The sequence below is a fragment of the Somniosus microcephalus genome, chromosome 1 (assembly GCF_052327205.1).
Source record: "Somniosus microcephalus isolate GS21.2 chromosome 1, FLI_Smic_1.0, whole genome shotgun sequence".
NCBI classification, from domain to species: domain Eukaryota; kingdom Metazoa; phylum Chordata; class Chondrichthyes; order Squaliformes; family Somniosidae; genus Somniosus; species Somniosus microcephalus.
Window position 1 is genome coordinate 169,745,044 of NC_140987.1, and position 21,390 is coordinate 169,766,433.

Consider the following 21,390-nt stretch of genomic DNA (forward strand, 5'->3'; position numbering starts at 1 on the left):
TTTAAGTAATTCTAAAGTAATATGATTTGATTATATAAATTAGCATTTCACTAATTCATAGTCATTGCATTCTGCATTGCTCCTGAGTAAAGTTAATGTAGAAGTGCTCCCTGTCGATATGGTTTTTTGTTTCATAATTAATATTTTCATATATAATCCCAGAAATGTCATGAACTGGTGATCAATTAATGTGCACTGCATTGTTTTGTAGTTGTAATGTAGGGCAGAGTATAAATCAGGAAATTAGAGGCACATGTAACAAGGGTAATACAGTAATCATGGACGACTTTAATCTACATATAGACTGGGCAAACCAAATTTGCAGTAATAGTGTGGAGGACGAATTCATGGAATGTATACAAGATAGTTTTCTAGATCACTATGTTGAGGAACCAACCTGGGAACAGGCTATTTTAGATCTAGTATTGTGCAATGAGAAAGGGTTCATTAATAACCTTGTAGTAAAGGGGCCTTTAGGGAAGAGTGACCATAATATGATAGAATTTTATATTACGTTTGAAAGTGATTTAGTTAAATTGAAACTAGGGTCTAAAATCTAAACCAAGCAAACAACGTAGGTATGAGGGGGCGAGTTGGCTAAGGTAGATTGGGAAACTACATTTAAAGGTATGACGGTAGACAAACAATGACTAGCATTTAAAGAATTAATACATAGTTTACAACAAATATACATTGCTTTAAGGCACAAAAACCCCACAGGAAAAGTGGTCCAACTGTGGCTAACAAGAGAAGTTAAAGATAGTATTAGATCAAAGGAAGAGGCTTATAATGTTGCCAAAAAGAGCAGTAACCTGAGGATTGGGAAGATTTTAGAATTCAGCAAAGGAGGACCAAGAAATTGATAAAGACCCCATAGGACCATCAACAGCCCACCTCCCCACTATCCCGGAGGAAGAACCAGAGCCAGAAGGCTCCGCAGAGGAACCTACAACCTCTGAGGGCGCAGCGTCCGCAGAATTAAGCGCACCCAGCACCAGCGCAGAAACGCACACCTCGGTGGGACCTTCAGGAGATGGAGTAGTGTTGTCACCTGGGGTATCACAGCTCACAAGTGAGCATCAGCAGATGGTGGAGACAGGGACAGCAGTGGAGAGTCCTCATCGGAGGCTGCATGTGGACCCTGTGCCTCTGGGTCCACCCAGAAACAGAGCGGTGCTGGAACTACAGGAACAAATGCAGGAATCTCTGGCAGATTTTGTCCCCAGGGTTACTGTGTTGAGAGGATGGAGGAGTCTATCTCCAACATGAGCAGTGTCTTTATGGAGGCAATGGTGCATGAACACATCACCACGGAAAGGATGGCAACCTCCGTGGAAAGGCTGGCTACGGTCATGGAGGAAATAAGTCGCCAGAGTCAGGAAAACATGGTGAATGTTCAGAATAGACTGACCTCTCAGGAGGAGCGATGGGCAGCTATTGAGCAGAAAAAAGAGCTTCATGAAAGTCCTTTTGAGTAGGACTGCCAGTGCAGATATGGGTTCTCATGGCCCCCCTGATGTGCAGCAAGGTGCTGTAGAAACATAGAAGATAGGAGCAGGAGTAGGCCATTCGGCCCCTCGAGCCTGCTCCGCCATTCAATGAGATCATGGCTGACCATCCAAACTCAGTACCCTGTCCCTGCCTTCTCCCCATATCCCTTGATCCCTTTAGCCTTAAGAAATATATCTAACTCCTTTTGAATATATTTAATGAATTGGCCTCAACTGCCTTCTCTGGTAGAGAATTCCACAGGTTCACCACTCTCTGGGTGAAGAAATTCCTCCTCATATCTGTCCTAAATGGCTTACTCCTTATCTTTAGACTGTGACCCCTGCTTCTGGACTCCCCCGCCATCCGGAACATCCTTTCTGCATCTAGTCTGTCTAGTCCTGTTAGAATTTTATAAGTTTCAATGAGATCCTCTCTCATTCTTCTAAACTCCAGCGACTATAAGTCCAATCAACCCAATCTTTCCTCATATGTCATTCCTGCCATCCCAGGTATCAGTCTGGTGAATCTTCGCTGCACTCCCTCCATGGCAAGAACATCCTCAGATAAGGCGACCAAAACTGCACACAATACTCCAGATGTGGTCTCACCGAGGTCCTGTACAACTGCAGCAAGACATCCTTTTTCCTGTACTCGAATCCTCTCGCTACGAAGGCCAACATACCATTTGCCTTCTTAACCGCCTGCTGCACCTTAAGCGACTGGTGCACAAGGACACCCAGGTCTCATTGCACTTCCCCTTCTCCCAATCTATTGCCGTTCAGATAATAATCTGCCTTCCTGTTTTTGCCACCAAAGTGGATAACCTCGCATTTATCCACATTATACTGCATCTGCCATACATCTGCCCAATCACACAACCTGTCCAAATCATACTGGAGTTTCTCGGCATCCTCCTCACAGCACACACGCCCACCCAGCTTTGTGTCGTCTGCCAATTTGGAGATATTACATCTAGTTCCCTCGTCTAGATCATTAATATATATTGTGAATAGCTGGGGTCCTAGCACCGATCCCTGCGGCACCCCACTAGTCACTGCCTGCCACTCTGAAAAAGAGCCGTTTATTCCAACTCTTTGCTTCCTGTCTGCCAGCCAGTTCTCTATCCAAGTCAGTACCTTGCCCCCCAATTCCATGTGCTTTAACTTTACATGCTAATCTCTTATGCGGGACCTTATCGAAAGCCTTCTGAAAGTCCAAATACACCACATCCACTGGTTCTCCCTTATCTATTCTACCAGTTACATCCTGAAAAAATTCCAGTAGATTAGTCAAGCACAATTTACCTTTTGTAAATCCATGTTGACTTTGTCCGATCCTGTCACTGTTTTCCAAGTGCTCTGCTATTACATCTTTTGTAATGGACTCTAGCATTTTCCCCACTACCGATGTCAGGCTTACTGGTCTATAATTCCCCATTTTCTCTCCACCACCTTTTTTGAATAGTCGTCTTCTTCTTAGGCAGTCCCTCTGAACCGAGGATGACTTGCTTCCACATTAAAAATGAGTTCACAGGTGACTGATTAGTCCAATGCGGGACCTAGTCTCCGTCAGAGGTGGGGCAGACGGTGGTTGAAGGGGCGGGTGGGTGCGGTGCTTGGGTTGACGTGCGCTCCTTGCACTGCCTGCGCTTGGCTTCCGCTTGCTCCCGGTGAAGAGATTCGAGGTGTTCGGCGCCTTCCCGGATTCTTCTCCTCCACTTTGTGCGGTCTTGGGCCAGGGATTCCCAGGTGTCGGTGGGGATGTTACACTTTTTCAAGGAGGCTTTGAGGGTGTCCTTGAAGCGTTTCCTCTGCCCACCTGGGGCTCTCTTGCCGTGCCGGAGCTCCGAGTAGAGCGCTTGTTTTGGGAGTCTCGTATCGGGCATGCGGACAATGTGACCCGTCCATCGGAGCTGATCGAGCATGGTCAAAGCTTCGATGCTGGGGATGTTGGCCTGAGCAAGAACACCGACGTTGGTGCGCCTATCCTGCCAATGGATTTGCAGGATCTTGCGGAGGCAGCGTTGGTGGTACCTCTCCAGTGCTTTGAGGTGCCCGCTGTACATGGTCCATGTCTCTGAGGCATACAGCAGGGCGGGTATCACTGCTGCCCTGTAGACCATGAGCTTAGTGCCGGGTTTGAGGTCCTGGTCTTCAAACACTTTCTTCCTCAGGTGACCGAAGGCTGCACTGGCACACTGAAGGCGGTGTTGGACTTCGTCGTTGACGTCTGCCCTTGTTGACAGTAGGCTCCCGAGGTATGGGAAGTGGTCCATGTTGTCCAAGGCCTTGTCGTGGATTTTGATAATCGGGGAGCAGCACGATGTGGCAGGGGCAGGTTGGTAGAGGACCTTTGTTTTACAGATGTTTGGTGTAAGGCCCATGCTCTCGTATGCTTCGGTGAAGGTGTTGATGGTGGTTTGGAGTTCGACCTCCGAGTGAGCGCAGACGCAAGCATCGTCTGCATACTGTAATTCGACAACCGAGGATGGGACGACCTTGGATCTGGACTGGAGGTGGCGGAGATTGAACAGTTTCCCATTTGTTCTGTAAATTAGCTCCACTCCATTGGGGAGCTTACTGAGGGTGAGATGGAGCGTTGCAGCAAGGAAGATCGAGAAGAGCATTGGTGCAATGACACAGCCTTGCTTGACCCCAGTTCGTATGTGAATTGGGTCTGTGATGGAACCGTTGGTCAGGAACACGGCTTGCATGTCGTCGTGAAGCAGGCGAAGGATAGTGACAAACTTTTGAGGGCAGCCGAATTTGAGGAGGACACTCCATAATCCCTCACGGTTGACAGTGTTGAAGGCATTTGTGAGATCAAAGAAGGCCATGTACAGTGTTTGATGCTGTTCCCTGCATTTCTCTTGTAATTGACATGCGGTGAAGATCATGTCCATTGTGCCCCTTAGTGGGCGGAATCCACATTGCGACTCTGGGAGGAGCTCTTCGGCCACTGGGAGAAGGCGATTGAGGAGGATTCTTGCGATGACTTTCCCTGTGGCAGACAGCAGGGAAACTCCTCTGTAATTACTGCAATCGGACTTGTCACCTTTCTTGAAGATGGTCACAATTACGGCATCTCTGAGATCCCCTGGCATGCTCTCCTCCTTCCAGATAAGAGAAATGAGTTCATGAATTCACACCAGTAGTGCTTCTCCGCCATGCTTTAGTGCCTCGGCGGGGATTCCATCTGCTCCTGAGGCCTTGTTGTTTTTCAGTTGTCAGATGGCCTTTTCAACCTCATGCCAGGCTGGGGTTGTGCTGAGATGGTGGCGGGTAGCATGCTGTGGGAAGGAGTTGAGGACACTCATGTTGAAGACAGAGTCATGATTAAGGAGATCTTCGAAGTGCTCCTTCCAGCGGGCACTGACTGCTTCCCTGTCCTTGATGAGTACCTCTCCGTTCTTGGCCCGCAGTGGGGAAGGGCCTTGGGTGCTTGGGCCGTAGATGGTCTTGACTATGCTAAAGAATCCACGCACGTCGTGGTTGTCGGCTAGCTGCTGGATCTCCTGCGCTTTCTCCACCCACCATCTGTTCTTTAGGTCGCGAGTTTTTTGTTAGACCTCGGCCTTCAGGCTTCTGTAGAGCTGCTTTCTTGCCCTCGAGTTCTGTTGCTGTTTCCAGATCAGAAATGCCTTGCGCTTGTGGCTTATTAGCTCCTGGTCATTCTTGTCGAACCAGTCTTCGTGTTCCCTGGTCGAGTGACCGAGCGTCTCTTCACAGGTGCTGATTATGGAGGCCTTGAGTGCAGACCAGACGCTATGGGCACTCTGTGTCTCTGCATCACTGGGAGTCGTCAGGTTGTTTGTGAGGCGCAAGCTGAATAGGGCTTTCTTAGCGGGGTCTTTGAGTGCTCCAGCATTAATTTTCCTGCGGCATTGTTTCTGTTGCCGCCGCTGTTTTGGGCCTATTGATGGAGATGACAGAGTGGATTAGGCGGTGGTCTGTCCAGCAGTCATCAGCTCCTGTCATGGCGCGGGTGATGCGGACGTCCTTGCGGTCCCTCGCTCGGACGATGACGTAGTCCAGCAGATGCCAGTGCTTGGAACGAGGGTGCTGCCATGAAGCCTCTCTGACGGAACAAGGTGTTGGTTATGACGAGGCCATGTTCTAAGCATTTCGACAGGAGGAGGGTACCGTTGGAGTTGGCTTTCCCTATCCTCTCTCTGCCGATCAGTGGGGTAATATTAGCTACCCTCCAATCCATGGGAAGTGTTCCAGAATCTATAGAATTTTGGAAGATGATTAGCAATGCATCTACTATTTCTAGGGCCACTTCCTTAAGTACCCTAGGATGTAGATTATCAGGCCCTGGGGATTTATCGGCCTTCAATCCAGTCAATTTCCTTAACACCATTTCCCTACAAATACTGATTTCATTCAGTTCCTCCCTCTCATTAGACCATATGTTCCCCGACATCTCTCGGAGGTTATTTGTGTCCTCCTTTGTGAAGACAGAACCAAAGTATGTATTTAATTGGTCTGCCATTTCTTTGTTCCCCATTATAAAATCCCTTGATTCTGACTGCAAGGGACCTACACTTGACTTCACCAATCTTTTTCTCTTCACATATCTATAGAAGATTTTACAGTCAATTTTTATGTTCCCTGCAAGCTTACTCTATTTCCCCCTTCTTAATTAATCCCTTTGTCCTCCTTTGCTGAATCCTAAACTGCTCCCAATCCTCAGGTTTGCTGCTTTTTCTGGCCAATTTATATGTCCTCTCCTTGGATCTTATGCTATCCCTAATTTCCCTTGTTAGCCATGGTTGAGTCACCTTTTTTGTTTTATTTTTATGCCAAACAGGGATGAACAAATTCTGTAGTTCATCCATGCGATCTTTAAATGTTTGCTATTGCCTATCCACCATCAACCCTTTAAGTAACATTCCCCAATCCATCCTACCCAACTCGCGCCTCATACCATCGTAGTTTCCTTTATTTAAATTCAGGACCCTAGTCTCTGAGTCAAATACTTCACTCTCCATCATAATGAAGAATTCTATCATATTATGATCGCTCCGCCCCAAGGGGCCTCGCACAACAAGATTGCTAATTAATCCTTTCTCATTACATAATACCCAGTCTAAGATGGCCTGATCTCTAGTTGGTTCCTCAACATATTGGTCCAGGAAACCATCCTGTATACACTCCAGGAATTCCTCCTCCACAGTATTGTTACTAATTTGGTTAGCCCAATCTATATGTAGATTAAAGTCACCCATGATAACTGCTGTGCCCTTATTGCACGCATCTCTAATTTCCCATTTAATGCCATCCCCAACCTCGGCATTACTGTTTGGGGGTCTGTATACAACTCCCACTAACATTTTCTGCCCCTTGGTATTTCTCAGCTCTACCCATACAGATTCCACATCATCAGAGCTAATATCCTTCCTTACTATTGTGTTAATCTCTTTAACCAGCAATGCTACCCTACCTCCTTTTCCTTTTTGCCTGTCTTTCCTGAATATTGAATACCCCTGGATGTTGAGTTCCCAGCCTTGGTCACCCTGGAGCCATATTTCCGTAATCCCAGTCATATCATATCCATTTACATCTATTTGCACAGCTAATTCATCCACCTTATTACGAATGCTCCTCGCATTAAGACACAAAGCCTTCAGCTTGTTTATTTAACACTTTTAGAACTATTATTTACTGTGGCCATGTTTGATTTAAACTCTTGACTTCTCTGCCTGACACTTTTGCTTTTCTCCTTCCTGTCTTTTGCTTCTATCCTTGTTTCCCATTCTTCTGTCTCCCTGCACAGGTTTCCAACCCCCTGCCATTTTAGTTTAAACCCTCCTCAACAGCACTATCAAACACTCCCCCTAGGACATCGGTCCCGGTCCTGCCCAGGTGCAAGCTGTCCAGTTTGTACTGGTCCCACCTCCCCCAGAACCGGTTCCAATGTCCCAGGAATTTGAATCCCTCCCCCTTGCATCTATCAAGCCACTTACCAGCACTGAAGTGGGGCTGATCCATGAGAGAGATGTTGGTGGCAGGCAACAAGGAAGTGGGGGCTGCTCTCCAAGCGCTCACACTCCCATGCCACTGACTAGCCCTCGGTCAGAGTCCTCACCCAACTGAGATGGGCGTCTCAGCCCCTGCACAGATGTAGGAGGAGCAGACTGTTGCCGAGCCCCCACAGGCTCACAAACGCAGAGGACACCCGCCAAAGGTGTTGAAGCAGGAGCAGCATGAAAGGGAGCAAGGTGCCTCCACATCTGCTGAAGCCACAGGGGAGGCACCACGTAGAAGCATACGTAAGAGGAAGATGACGCACAATTAATCACAAGGGTAGTCACTTGGGTATTCTGTTCTGTTGTCTTTTGTTTACTTTAATATTTGACATTGTCATCCTTTTGTGAATGGATTAAACAGAAGTGATGGCAAACAGTTGAAGCTCTGGCCTATGTGATCTAGGAAATGGAAGTTCCACATTGAGGGCTCAGGGCGACTTGCATTTGTAATGATGGTGGTCAGAGTGATAGAAACCCACAGGTTCTTGTACATTGTGTATGGTGTGTTAAGAAGGTGCCAGCCACATTTGTTTGATTCATCTGCTTAAGCGACTCTGGCAAAGATTAGTGCATCCCTTGCATCACTGGCAGCAATGTGCTCGTGTGCTGCTGGAACTGACGCATCCGCCTCTGCAAGGCCCTCCTCCTCCTCCTCCTCCGCCTCATCTGAGGCGGCTATGCGTTGAGCCACTTGCTCCTTAGGCAGCTGCAAGCCACAATGCTGTGCAATGTTGTGCAGTGCACAGCAGACCATGATGATTCTGGAGACCCTGCTGCTGAATATCTGATCTATCAAGGCATCTGAATTGTATCTTCAGTAAGCTGATGGTTTGCTCGATAATGGATCTGGTGGAAATGTGGCTGGCATTGTAGCGCTCCTCAGCTTCGTTGGATGGCCTCCTCAACGGCGTCATCGGCCACGTCTTCAGGGGATAGCCCTTGTCTCCAAGTAGCCACCTGGAAAGTTGGTTTGGCAGATTGAAGAGCGGAGGCACACTAGACTGGCGCAGGATGAATGAGTCATGACAACCACCAGGGTACTTGTCGCAAACATGCAAAATGTCCTTCCTGTGGTTACACACCAGCTGCACATTGAGGGAGTGGAAGCCCTTGTGGTTGACAAAAACAGCTGGGTTGTGATGGGGTGCCCTAAGGGCCACATATGTGCAGTCTACGATGCCCTGCACCCTTGGCAAGCCTGCCATATTTGCAAAGCCAACCACACATGCGGTTACACTTGCTTGATCTGTGGAGAAGTGTATGTAATTGTGCACCTTGGCAAAGAGGGCATTGGTTACCTGCGTGATGCAAGTGTGTGCGGCCGACTGGGAGATGCCGCTGATGTCTGCTGATGATCCCTGGAAGGACCTTGAAGCAAAAAAATTGAGGGCGGTGGTGACTTTGACAGGCACTGGTAAGGGGTGTCCACCCACTCCTCTGGGCTCCAGGTGTTGGTGCAGCATTGCACAGATGTCACCGACTGTCTCTTGCAAAAGTTTCAGCCTCCTTTGGCACTGCTGCTCAGTCATGTTGAGGAAGGTCATCCAAGGCCTGTAAACCCCGTGTTGGGGGTATCTTCTGTGGCGAGATGCAACCCTGCACTTACGCCTTCTGCCCTGTGCAGCATCAGGTGGTTGAGCAGGAGGTTGGCGCTCCTGCTGTTGGTGCTGCTGTTGTGCAATATAAAAATAGGGAGGTATTGCTGCAGTTGTACAAGGTATTGGTGAGACCGCACCTGGAATACTGCATACAGTTTTGGTGTCCATACTTAAGAAAAGACATACTTGCTCTCGAGTCAGTACAAAGAAGGTTCACTCGGTTAATTCCGGGGATGGACATATGATGAGAGGTTGAGTAGATTGGGACTCTACTCATTGGAGTTCAGAAGAATGAGAGGCGATCTTATTGAAACATATAAGATTGTGAAGGGGCTTGATCAGGTGGATGTGGTGAGGATGTTCCCAATGATGGGTGAAACTAGAACTAGGGGGCATAATCTTAGAATAAGGGGCTGCTCTTTCAAAACTGAGATGAGGAGAAACTTCTTCACTCAGAGGGTGGTAGGTTTGTGGAATTTGCTGCCCCAGAAAGCTGTGGAAGCTACATCATTAAATAAATTTAAAACAGAAATAGATAGTTTCCTAGAAGTAAAGGGAATTAAGGGTTACGGGGAGCGGGCAGGAAATTGGACATGAGTCTAGGTTCGGAATGGTCGTGGCCCTGTGGGTAGTGGAGCGGGCCCAGGGGCCGTGTAGCCTGGTTCTGCTCCTACTTCTTGTGTTCTAATTCTGTTAGATTTCAGGAGATGGTTTTATTCCTGTTCCTGGCTGGGGTGGAGATCGCCTTTACAGAAGGTAAGTACTGTAGAAAATATAGGGACAGAGTGATCTCCTGGACGAGTTTCGATCGCCTAGATGGGTTGGAGAGGAATTTCCCAGATTTTTTCTCCCAAATTGGCCATTGGGTTTTTTAATCTGGTTTTTCGCCTCTCCTGGGAGATCACGTGGGTTCGGGTGGGATGGAGAGTGATAGTAGATTTGAGGTTAGGATCAGATTAGCCATGATCTTATTGAATGGTGGAGCAGGCTCGAGGGGCCGATTGGCCTACTCCTGCTCCTATTTCTTATGTTCTTATGTGCCTGGTTCTGCTGCTGCTGCGGCTGCTCATCCTCCAAATCTGAGGACTGGAATGAAACAAAATAAATGGTTCCCATGCTGCTGGTAGATATCTCCATTGAAGAAGCGCTCAGTCAATGTGGGGAGATGGTTTTCCCAGGAGGTGACAGTGGAGATGGATCTCAGCTTCACCACTTCCAAGATCAGTAGACCTGCAAAAAGTTTTCCAAGACCTGAAAAAACAAAGTTCTGCCACCTGCAACTGATCCTTGTCCAGAGCTCCGTTTTTATGCTGGAGCTGCAGCTGTCAAGAAGCTAGCCACCTGTGAACCCAACACAATTAGCTGGCGTGGTTTGGGAATAACATGGAACACGATGAAAATGTGGTAAAATTTAAAATGACAGGCAAAATAGGATTACACAGGCAGTTAACAACCTTAAGGGCCTAGTGGCGGTACCGAATGGGAGTCTGCAAGCCTGCCTTTGGAAAAGTTGCATGGAGATGTGTTGACGGCGGGATCGGAACCCGCCGCCATTTTACCACCTGGCCCTTTGTGTCTGTCTTCACGGAAGGAGACGCAAAAAACCTCACAGAAATAGTGGCGAACCAAGGGTCCAGCGAGAATGAGGAACCGAAAGAAATGAGTATTAATAAAAAAAATACTGGAGATATTAATGGGACTGAAAGCCGATAAATCCCCTGGACCTGATGGCCTACATCCTAGGGTTTTGAAAAAGGTGACTATAGAGATAGTGGATGCATTGGTTGTCATCTTCCAAAATTCCATTGATTCTAGAACGGTTCCTGCAGATTGAAAGGTAGCAAATGTAACCCCACTATTTAAGAAAGGAGGGAGAGAGAATACGGGGAACTACAGACCTGTTAGCCTGACATTGGTAGTAGGGAAAATGCTAGAATCTATTATTAAGGATGTGGTAACAGGGCACTTAGAAAATAACAATAGGATTGGGCAGAGTCAACACGGATTTATGAAAGGGAAATCTTGTTTGACGAATCTGTTAAGAGTTTTTTGAAGTTGTAACTATTAGGATAAGGGGGAACCAGTGGATGTGGTGTATTTGGATTTTCAGAAGGCATTTGATAAGGTGCCGCACAAGAGGTTATTAAACAAAATTAGGGCTCATGGGATGGGGGTAATATACTAGCATGGATTGAGGATTGGTTAACGGACAGAAAACAGAGAGTAGGAATAAGTGGGTAATTTTTGGGTTGGCAGGCTGTAACTACTGGGGTACCGCAAGGATCAGTGCTTTGGCCTCAGCTATTCACAATCTACATCAATGATTTGAATGAGGCGACCAAATGTAATATATCCAAGTTTGCTGATGATACAAAGCTAGGTGGGAATGTAAGTTGTGAGGAGGATGCAAAGAGGCTTCAAGGGGATATAGACAGGCTAAGTGAGTGGCCAAGAACATGCAAATGGAATATTATGTGGAGAAATGTGAAGTTATCCATTTTGGTAGGGAAAATAGAAAAGCAGAGTACTTTTTAAATGGTGAGAGATTGAAAAATGTTGGTTTTCAGAGGGACCTGGGTGTCCTTGTACACGAATCACTGAAAGTTAACATGCTGGTACAGCAAGCAGTTAGGAAAACAAATTACAAGAAGATTTGAGTACAAGAGTAAAGATGTCTTACTGCAATCATATAGGGCCCTGGTGAGGCCACACCTGGAGTATTGTGTACAGTTTTGGTCTCCTTACCGATGGAAGGATATACTTGCCATAGAGGGAGTGCAACAAAGGTTCACCAGACTGATTCCTGGGATGGGGGGGATTGTCCTATGAGGAGACATTGAGTAGACTAAGCCTATATTCTGTGGAGTTTAGAAGAATGAGAGGTGATCTCATTGAAACATACAAAATTTTGACAGCGTAGATTCAGGGAAGATGTTTCCCCTGGCTGGGGAGTCTAGAACCAGGGGTTACAGTCTCAGAATAAGGGGTCGGCCATTTAGGACTGAGATGAGAAGAAATTTCTTCACTTAGAGGGCGGTGAATCTTTGGAATTCTCAAACCTGTATAAATAGACATATAAGATAGGCCCCTCAAGCCTGCTCCGCCATTCAATGAGATCATGGCTTATCATCCAAATTAAGTACCCTGTCCCTGCCTTCTCCCCATATCCCCTGATCCCTTTAGTCTTAAGAAATATATCCAACTCCTTCTTGAATATATTTAATGAACTGGCCTCCACCGCCCTCTGTGGCAGAGAATTCCACAGGTTCACCACTCTCTGGGTGAAGAAATTCCTCATCTCAGTCCTAAATGGCTTATCCCTTATCCTTAGACTATGACCCCTGGTTCTGGACTCCCCGGCCATTGGGAACATCCTTCCTGCATCTAGTCTGTCCAGGCCTGACAGAATTTTATAGATTTCGATGAGATCCCCTCTCAATCTTCTAAACTCCAGTGAGTATAAGCCCAATCGACACAATCTCTCCTCATACGTCATTCCTGCCATCCCAGGTATCAGCCTGGTGCATCTTCGCTGCACTCCTTCCATAGCAAGAACATCCTTCCTCAGATAAGGTGACCAAAACTGCACACAATACTCAAGTTGCGGTCTCACCGAGGCCCTGTACAACTGCAGCAAGACATCCTTGTTCCTGTACTCGAACCCTCTTGCTACGAAGGCTAACATACCATTTGCCTTCTTAACCGCCTGCTGCACCTGCATGCTTACCTTCAGCGACTGGTGCACAAGAACACCCAGGTCACTTTGCACTTCCCCTTCTCCCAATCTACTGCCATTCAAATAATAATCTGCCTTCCTGTTTTTGCCACCAAAGTGGATAACCTCACATTTATCCACATTATAGTGCATTTGCCATGTTTCTGCCCAATCACCCAACCTGTCCAAATCGTACTGGAGTTTCACGACATCCTCCTCACAGCATACCCTCCCACCCAGCTTTGTGTCGTCTGCAAATTTGGAGATACTACATCCAATTCCCTCGTCCAGATCATTAATATATATTGTGAACAGCTGGGGTCCTAGGACCGATCCTTGTGGTACCCCACTAGTCACTGCCTGCCACTCGGAAAACGACCCGTTTATTCCAACTCTTTGCTTTCTATCTGCCAACCAGTTCTCTATCCAAGTCAATACCTTGCCCCCAATCCCATGTGCCTTAATTTTGCATGCTAATCTCTTATGTGGGACCTTATCGAAAGCCTTCTGAAAGTCCAAATGCACCACATCCACTGGTTCTCCCTTATCTATTTTACCAGTTACATCTTCAAAAAATTCCAGTAGATTAGTCAAGCACGATTTACCTTTTGTAAATCCATGTTGACTTTGTCCGATCCTGTCACTGCTTTCCAAGTGCTCTGCTATTACATCTTTTATAATGGACTCTAGCATTTTCCCCACTACCGATGTCAGGCTTACCGGTCTGTAATTCCCCGTTTTCTCTCTACCACCTTTTTTGACTAGTGGTAACATTAGCTACCCTCCAATCCATGGGTACTGTTCCAGAGTCTATCGAGTTCTGGAAGATGACCAGCAATGCATCTACTATCTCCAGGGCCACTTCCTTAAGTACCCTAGGATGTAGATTATCAGGCCCTGGGGATTTATCGGCCTTCAATCTCGTCAACTTCCCCAACACCATTTCGCTACAAATACTGATTTCTTTCAGTTCCTCCCTCTCATTAGTCCCAAAAAATGGGCATGATTGAGAGACCCAAATAACATGGATGGTAAAATATACAAGAGGCACTCTGAAACCATGCATGCTCAGCCTTTAATGCACTAAGCCCTTTTACAATTTAAAACACGGGACAGGCAGATTAGTGTGAGGCGGCAGCGGGTTTTGTGAAAGAAACAGCTTCTGTGGACTGGGGAGCTCTTTTCCCAGCATTCATAGTGGCAGAGAAACTGCTCTATCTCTGGGATGTAATCCTTGAACTGCTCTATCCCAGGGATAGAGCAGTTTATCTTCTGCTATGGATGCTGGGTAAAGAACTCTCCATTTGACAAATGCTGTTTCACAAAACCTGTTGCCGTCTCGCACTGATCAGCATGCACTGTCTCCTGAATCAAGGAAGGCGTGTGCAAACATTGAAAGCTGGCAGGACATGTTGAGAGTGGTTAACAAAAAATATGGGATCTTGGGCTTCATAAATAGAGGTATTGAGTGCAAAAGTAGAGAAGTTATGCTGAACCTTTATAAAGTGCTGGTTAAGCCACAACTGGAGTATTGTGTCCAGTTCTGGTCACCACACTTTAGGAAGGATGTGAAGGCCCTTGAGAGGGTGCAGAGATTTACCAGAATGGTTCCGGGGATGGGGGATCTTAGCTACAAGGGCAGGTTGGAGAAGCTGGATTTGTTTTCATTAGAGCAAAGAGGGTTGAGGGGTGATTTGATAGAGGTGTACAAGATTATGACGGGTTTGGATAGGCTAGATGGGGAAAGGCTGTTCCCACTAGTTGATGGTACAAGGACTAGGGGACACAGATTTAAGGTTTTGGGCAAGAGATACAGGGGGGATGTGAGGAAAACTTTTTTATACAGCAAGTGGTGATGACCTGGAATTCGCTGCCGACGGAAGTGGTGGAAGCGGAAACAATGTTTTTAAGGGGAGACTGGATAGGCACTTGAGGGAAATAAACTTGCAGGGCTACGGGGATAGAGCAGGGGAATGGGACTGACTGGATTGCTCTGCAGAGGGCCGGCACGGACTCGATTGGTCGAATGGCCTCCTTCTGTGCCGTTATGACTCTATGATGAGGTGCTGTCCTATCTGCGACTGCTGGCAGCTCCTCTCTACCTGACCCTGCCATTGTCTCTTTTCCCTCAGCTTCTATTGGTGGATTTGCTTCTTTGAGGAGCTTTGCTTTGGGGAGTGAAGGTTGATGGCTGTCCTAGATCACTCTGTCTCGCTGCTGCTCTATAGTGATGGACAGGTTAGTGAGTCCTAGCTATTAGTCAGTCTTCCTGGAGACTCACTGCTGAAGCAGAAAACTGCAGTTTCACTCCTACACCTTGTTGTGCTTTCCCTCCCAAATGTTCTCAATCCATTCTAAAACTTGCCTTTGGAAGCTTCAATATACCAGCACAACCTGTCATAATAGTTCCCCCTTTTTTTGTCCAGTGACTGCCCTAATGTTGGTGAGTAGAACTGAGAAACACAATTACTGAAGTTACACTCTGTTCCAAGTGAGAGAAGTTTGAAATGAAACAGGAATCTTAGCATTTTTTGTTGCTGATTATAATCTCAGCTGGTTCTTCAAGATTGTTGGATACATACAATGACCATTTTGAAAATAAGGACACCTCCAAAGTAAGGATAGCTGATGCCAGTCCCTAAGATATCTGTAATTTACATGTTTCACTGTACTTGCTAAATATTCTATCCAATATTGTTTTGGAATAAATTGTGGGAGTTGGGGGCAGTTAGTGAGTGTGACAGTTAAGTAGCAAAATGGTCTTGCAATGTAATTGGAACTTCTGTAGTTCCAAAGTATGGAGCACCAGTGTAAGAAGTTTACAACTTTTTACTGAAAAGGAGGAATAAAGTGCAACAAAATGTTTAGTCTTAAGGTATGCTTTAGCTGTTTGCTTTGTGACAATTTTCTAATGGTAACTTTAGCTGAAGTACTTATGAATTTTCCAACTTTTTCCAGAGAATAAAAGATATCCACCTGGTATTTTTGAAAAATATGCTTTTATTAAGCCAGCAAGTTGCCTACCCCCTTTACATCTGGAATGGCTTGGATGCTATTCTCCTAGTTAAATGCTTTTGCAAGGTCATTTTATTGCAAAACTGAGACTTAAAAATTCCTTATGCAATGCCACAAAGGCTTTGACTTGAAAATTATGGGGGCGATTTTCCAACTGGAGGCGGGTTTCGGTTTGGGTGGGTTCCAAACCCGCTGACATGAATCTTGTCATTCATGTGGAAAGACTTATGAAATAATACTTGGTGGCCTGCTGGTGGCGCTGTCCAGGGAGAGTATAAATACTCGGGCATGGGCCCAGCTTGCTCAGGACATTCTTTAACAGGAACTAGTGAAGGACACAACTAGATCTCCATGTTGAAAAACAGTTGATTAAAGCCTTGTTTAATACTCAGACTAAGTGCCTAGTAATTTTCTTACGTCACCTGCCTCCACTGATAGTAAGTTTGAAAAAACTGCGATTTTCCCCTGATTGGCCAGTTGTTTTCAGAGGTGTGGGATGCCCTTGGTCAATTAGTGTTTTGGGACTGAAACTCACCTCTGCTGACATCACTTTTCCAGCCTCATTTAAGGGTTGCTTTCTGCCTTGGATCATTCCATTGGATTTCTGTCAATGCTGCACCACCTGCAACATATCTTGAGAAACCACTTTGTCCAATTCCAAGGCAAGGGCCTCCCCAATGTTCTCGGATGAAGCGCTGGAAATCTTGGTTGAGGGGGTGAGAGCTAGCAGGGAGGTGCTCTTCCCTTCATCTGGGAGGAAGAGGCCTCCCAAAGAAACCAAGGCTGTGTGGGTCCAGCCGGCAAGGGATATAACCTCCAGATCTGTGTGCAGATTGGGTGAATGTTTATGTGTATTGATGAAATGCCATCCCTTTTGGAAAGCATTAAAATGATGTGATGGCAAAATGTTGGCGTGATGGCATCTGTTCTTTCACCTTAGGGAGCTCCACATTGCGGGCTCTGTGACACTTGCGTTGTCAGGTTGGTGGCCAGAGTGAAAGGAGGCCAGATAGTCATGTCCATTGTCAATGATGTCTTAAGATGAAGCCAAGGACATGTGCCAACATGGGCAACCTATACAAATCTGGCCAGGATAAGTGCATCTCTTGCATCACGGGCAGCCATGTGCTCGTGTGCTGCTGCAGCTGCTGGTCAATAGACCGGCGCTCGGTCCTCCTCCTGCTCCTCCTCCTCCTGATCTGAGGAGGCCTGGAACTGAGCCACTTGCTCAGCAGGAAGCTGCAAGCCACGACGCTGTGCCATGTTGTGCAGTGCACAACAGACCATGACCATTCTGGAGACCCTGTATGGTGAATACTGCAGGGCTCCACCTGATCGGTCAAGGTATCGGAAGCCCATCTTCAACAACTCAATGGTTTGCTCGATGATGGACCTGGTCGAAATGTGGCTGGTGATGTAGCGCTCTTCAGCCTCGTTAGCTGGCCTCCAGATAGCTGGGTTGTGATGGGGTGCCCTAAGGCCACATGTGTGCAGTCTATGACGCCCTGCACCATTGGCAAGCCTGCCATATTTGCAAAGCCAACCGAACGCACGGTTACACTTGCTTGATCCCTTGAGAACTGGATGTAATTGTGCGCCTTTGCGAAAAGGGCATCGGTAACCTGCGTGATGCAACTGTGGGCGGCCGACTGGGAGATGCCGCTGATGATCCCTGGAAGGAGCCTGAGGCAAAGAAGTTGAGTGCGGTGGTGACTTTGACAGCCACTGGTAAAGGGTGTCCATCCATTCCTCTGGGCACCAGGTCTTGCTGCAGCAGTCCGCAGATTTCTCAGACAACCTCTCGCAAAAGTCTTAGCCTCCTTTGGCACTGCTGCTCACTCATGTTGAGGTAGCACATCCTCTGTCTGTAAACCCTCTGTTGGGGGTATCTCCTGCGGCGAGGTGCCTCGATGCGCTGGCGCCTTCTGCCCTGTGCAGCATCAGGTGGCTGAGCAGGAGGTTGGGCCTCCTACTGCTGAGCTGCCTGGTTCTGCTGCCACCGTGGATGCTCCTCATCCGAATCTGATGTCCATGGTGAAAGGAAATGAATGGTTCCCATGCTGCTTGCAGATGGCTCCGTTGGGGAAGCGCTCATTCCAAGCGGGGAGAGGGTCTTCCAAGGGAGGTCCCACAGTTGATAGATAGAAGCTGCAGCACCTCCGACTTAGGAAGGCCTGCTAAAAGTGCTGAAAGACCTTTTAAAGCAAAATTCTGCCACCTGCAACTAATCCCTGATGATAGCTCTGTTTTAATGGTGGAGCTGCAGCTGTGAGGAGGCAATCCACTTGTCAACCCGCCAGGTTTAGCTGGCGTGGTTTAGGAGGATCGTGGAACACGCTGGAAATGTTGAAAAATAACGAGGGCCTCTCAAAATAGGATTAGAGACCCTTAACATCCATTTAAGGCTCTTAACAACCTCTCTGGCCTGCTGGAGGTGGGACTGTTTCCCACCCCGGCAAAACCGGCACCGGCAAAATTGCGCAGAGGCGGGTTCCGAATCCGCACTCATTCTTTGCGATTTTCCCACCTCCAAACCCACCTCCTCGGGGCTGAGAAAATTGCCCCCATAGAGACAGATTTCCCAATCTGTGATGCAATAAAATAAACATCTGGCATATTGCCAGACTATATTTAATTATTAATATAGCACTTGATTGTAACATTCTGATCACCAGTATGAATACAAATAAACTCTATGGTTGGAATTGGGTAGCAAAAACAGTCTTTGATTAGCTTCACTGTATTTATTATATTAATACCTAGTCATCATGCCAGTATTTGTTAAAAATGTTCCATAACATTGTTCCGTATAACATGCACTGGATTGTTCTATTACAAATACTGAAAAAGACACTCAATATATTTCATATGCAGACAAGCGTTCATGACATATTTCCAGTTTGAAACCATCAGTATGTTGCATCTTAAATTTAATCAAGATTAATGATTCTGACAGTGAAAGAGAGCAAATGCTATATATCTGGAAACACTTAAAGATTATCAACAATTATATTGAGGCAAAAGCCTCTAAATAAATATGCCTGTTTTTTCAAAGTAAATATAAAATGCATTACACACATCACTCATATTTAATGTGTACACTGTTGCAAATGATCAATGCCTTTTTTATTGCAATTTAATTTCATTTGAACTGGTGCTAAAAGTAATGAGAAAGCCATATTAACACTTTTGTCTCTGATGGCTATAGAACTAAGTCACTGAAAACTTACTGAATGTCAGTGTTTCTGTTCCTTTACACCTTTTGTCTTATGTTTATGGAATGATTTAGGAGATGGAGTGATCCATTGCAGCTTGTAAGTTAAACAGAGTAAACTGCTTGAACTGCCCCAAAGTCTCCTCTTTAATTAACGATGAATGAGAAAAGCTATGGTGCAAAACGACAATGAAAATGTGTGTGCTTTTAAATATTACTAATAACAAAAGTAAGCATAGAATACCTCACAGAAGAAACTAGTTTGAAGAACATTGTACTGATTTACTTCAACACAACTTTATATGTAAAACATAAAACAGACATAAATTCAGCTGGAAGTCTTCAAGCTGACAGTAGACTGAAATTCTGCTGAACGCTATGCAGTATAGTGAGCACACATTTTTAAACTTTAATAACATTCTGCACTATGCAAGCCATTCAGATTTCTTTTAATGAAACAGTTGCATGCAAGAAAATACAGTGGAACTTTCATCATTACCAACCTGGACATCAGTTAGCCATTATTAAACCAACATGAAAATTAAGCCACATCATCGGCCTTTCATGCACAGCATACATTTTAAACGACTGGTGCAGTAAAGATAGGTTTCATATCAGTATTCATAAAGATGACCTATGGCATAGGTCCCACTATTTTCTCTTGTTGTATATGATACAATTCCTGTGAAGGACTGTGCATACATTACGGTTCCTGTGCATCACCCTCGCCATCATCCTTCCTGATACATTCTTCTTTAGCATCTTCTTGTTCTTGTGACATTTCCTGTACTTGTGATGTACTGACAGACATTTCCTGTACTTGTGATATACTGACATCACCTTTGCTGACATTACCAGCACTGACATTACCAGCGCTTATATCACTAGCGCTTATATCGCCAGCACTTATATCACCAGCGTTTGTGTCAGCGGCGCTGACATCACCAGCGTTCATATCACCAGCGTTTGTATCAGCGGCGCTGACATCACCAGCGCTTATATCACCAGCGCTGACATCATCAGCGATTATTAGAGGCACATCACCTTCCACTCGTTTTTGTGAATCTTGATTGTTTTCATCTTGTATTGCTTCATTCTGCTGGAAAGATGAGTCATTGGGATCAGTGCTGCTATTTTGAATGCTGGTGTGGCTACTTGCATTTCCAAGACGACTGGATGCCACTACAGCTTTTACTGCAGCCTGTTGAGAGAAAAACATCATTCCTATTGAGTTACTGTAAGGCAGCATATTGAATATGTGACACAAGCTTACATAAAAATACTAGAATGTTATTCCACAATAGTGTTGACACAAAAATGTGAAATAGCAGGGAAACCGATTCTGTTAACATTTGCTGCCTGAATAGTAAAAGGACTCATTCCCACTTCCTTGTACTGTTGAAAAAACAGAACTGCAAATTTCTACTAACTTAAAGCGTATAACTTGCAGTCAAATGATCTTTTTAACTAAATATCTCAAACGGATAGCACAACAGCAATGAATGTAGGAAATTACTGTGAGTGATGTCATCATACAAATGCTTAACATGATCATATCAAATTCCTCTCACTATTTTAACAGATGCATTAGTATATTTAAAATAAAAGTTAAGGATTTTCATAGGAGCACATTAGGTATTCATATGACAATAATTTTCAGACTTCTATGTGTTTGACAACAAATTTCCTGTGACTTACTCAACCAACTCAACCATAGAACTCATAATTTGTTCATCAAATAGAAGCCATTTAACAGGAGCTTAAAGTTTGAGGGCAGAATATCCAGCACTGCTGCAGGGATGTGAAGGCATGCAGTAACAATTTACAAGGGAGGGCATTTCTCCGGGGTTTCCGCAGCTCCTCTGTTAAAGTTACAAAGTGGGAGATCCTCTAGAGAAATTCACTTCCTAGTAGTCCAGTAGACTTTTTTAATAGCTTAGCCACATTCTAAGGGTTTTGAATATGATATAACTACAACCACTTCTAAGTCTCTTTCAATCCTCCGGGCCCGCCATTGGCAATCCTGCCTTGATGGTGGTAGTGTGGCAGAGCGGGACTCCCAGAGGCCAGCTTGATAGGATATTAACCTCATCCAAAATTGCAGGGATTGGGTCATTACTATGGTCATGGCAGGTATTCTGACGGGTGGGCACCAACAGCTGAAGAAAATAGGAACCAATTTTTTTTTAATGTTCTTAAGTACGCAAACAGGCATCTTTTTGAAATACAGGAAACTTTGGTTTATCCGGAGGTTAACTTTCCGGAATGCTCGAGCCACTGGCAAAAATCAGGAGCCGTTTAGTTAGGTTTTTTTTCTTTTCGTTGC

The 21,390-nt window shown here is 45.7% G+C and overlaps 1 protein-coding gene across 1 annotated transcript in view; it reads right to left on the bottom strand.

Moving 5' to 3' along the window:
• Positions 1-19,497: 19,497 nt before the first annotated feature.
• LOC147124458 (calcium/calmodulin-dependent protein kinase type IV-like) overlaps positions 19,498-21,390 on the bottom strand; it is a 418,574-nt gene continuing 416,681 nt past the window's right edge. Inside the window, exon 11 of the mRNA XM_085987367.1 lies at positions 19,498-20,265. Within this exon, the coding sequence (XP_085843493.1) occupies positions 19,768-20,265 (498 nt within the window). The 3' untranslated portion in view covers positions 19,498-19,767. The remainder of the gene's footprint in view (positions 20,266-21,390) is intronic.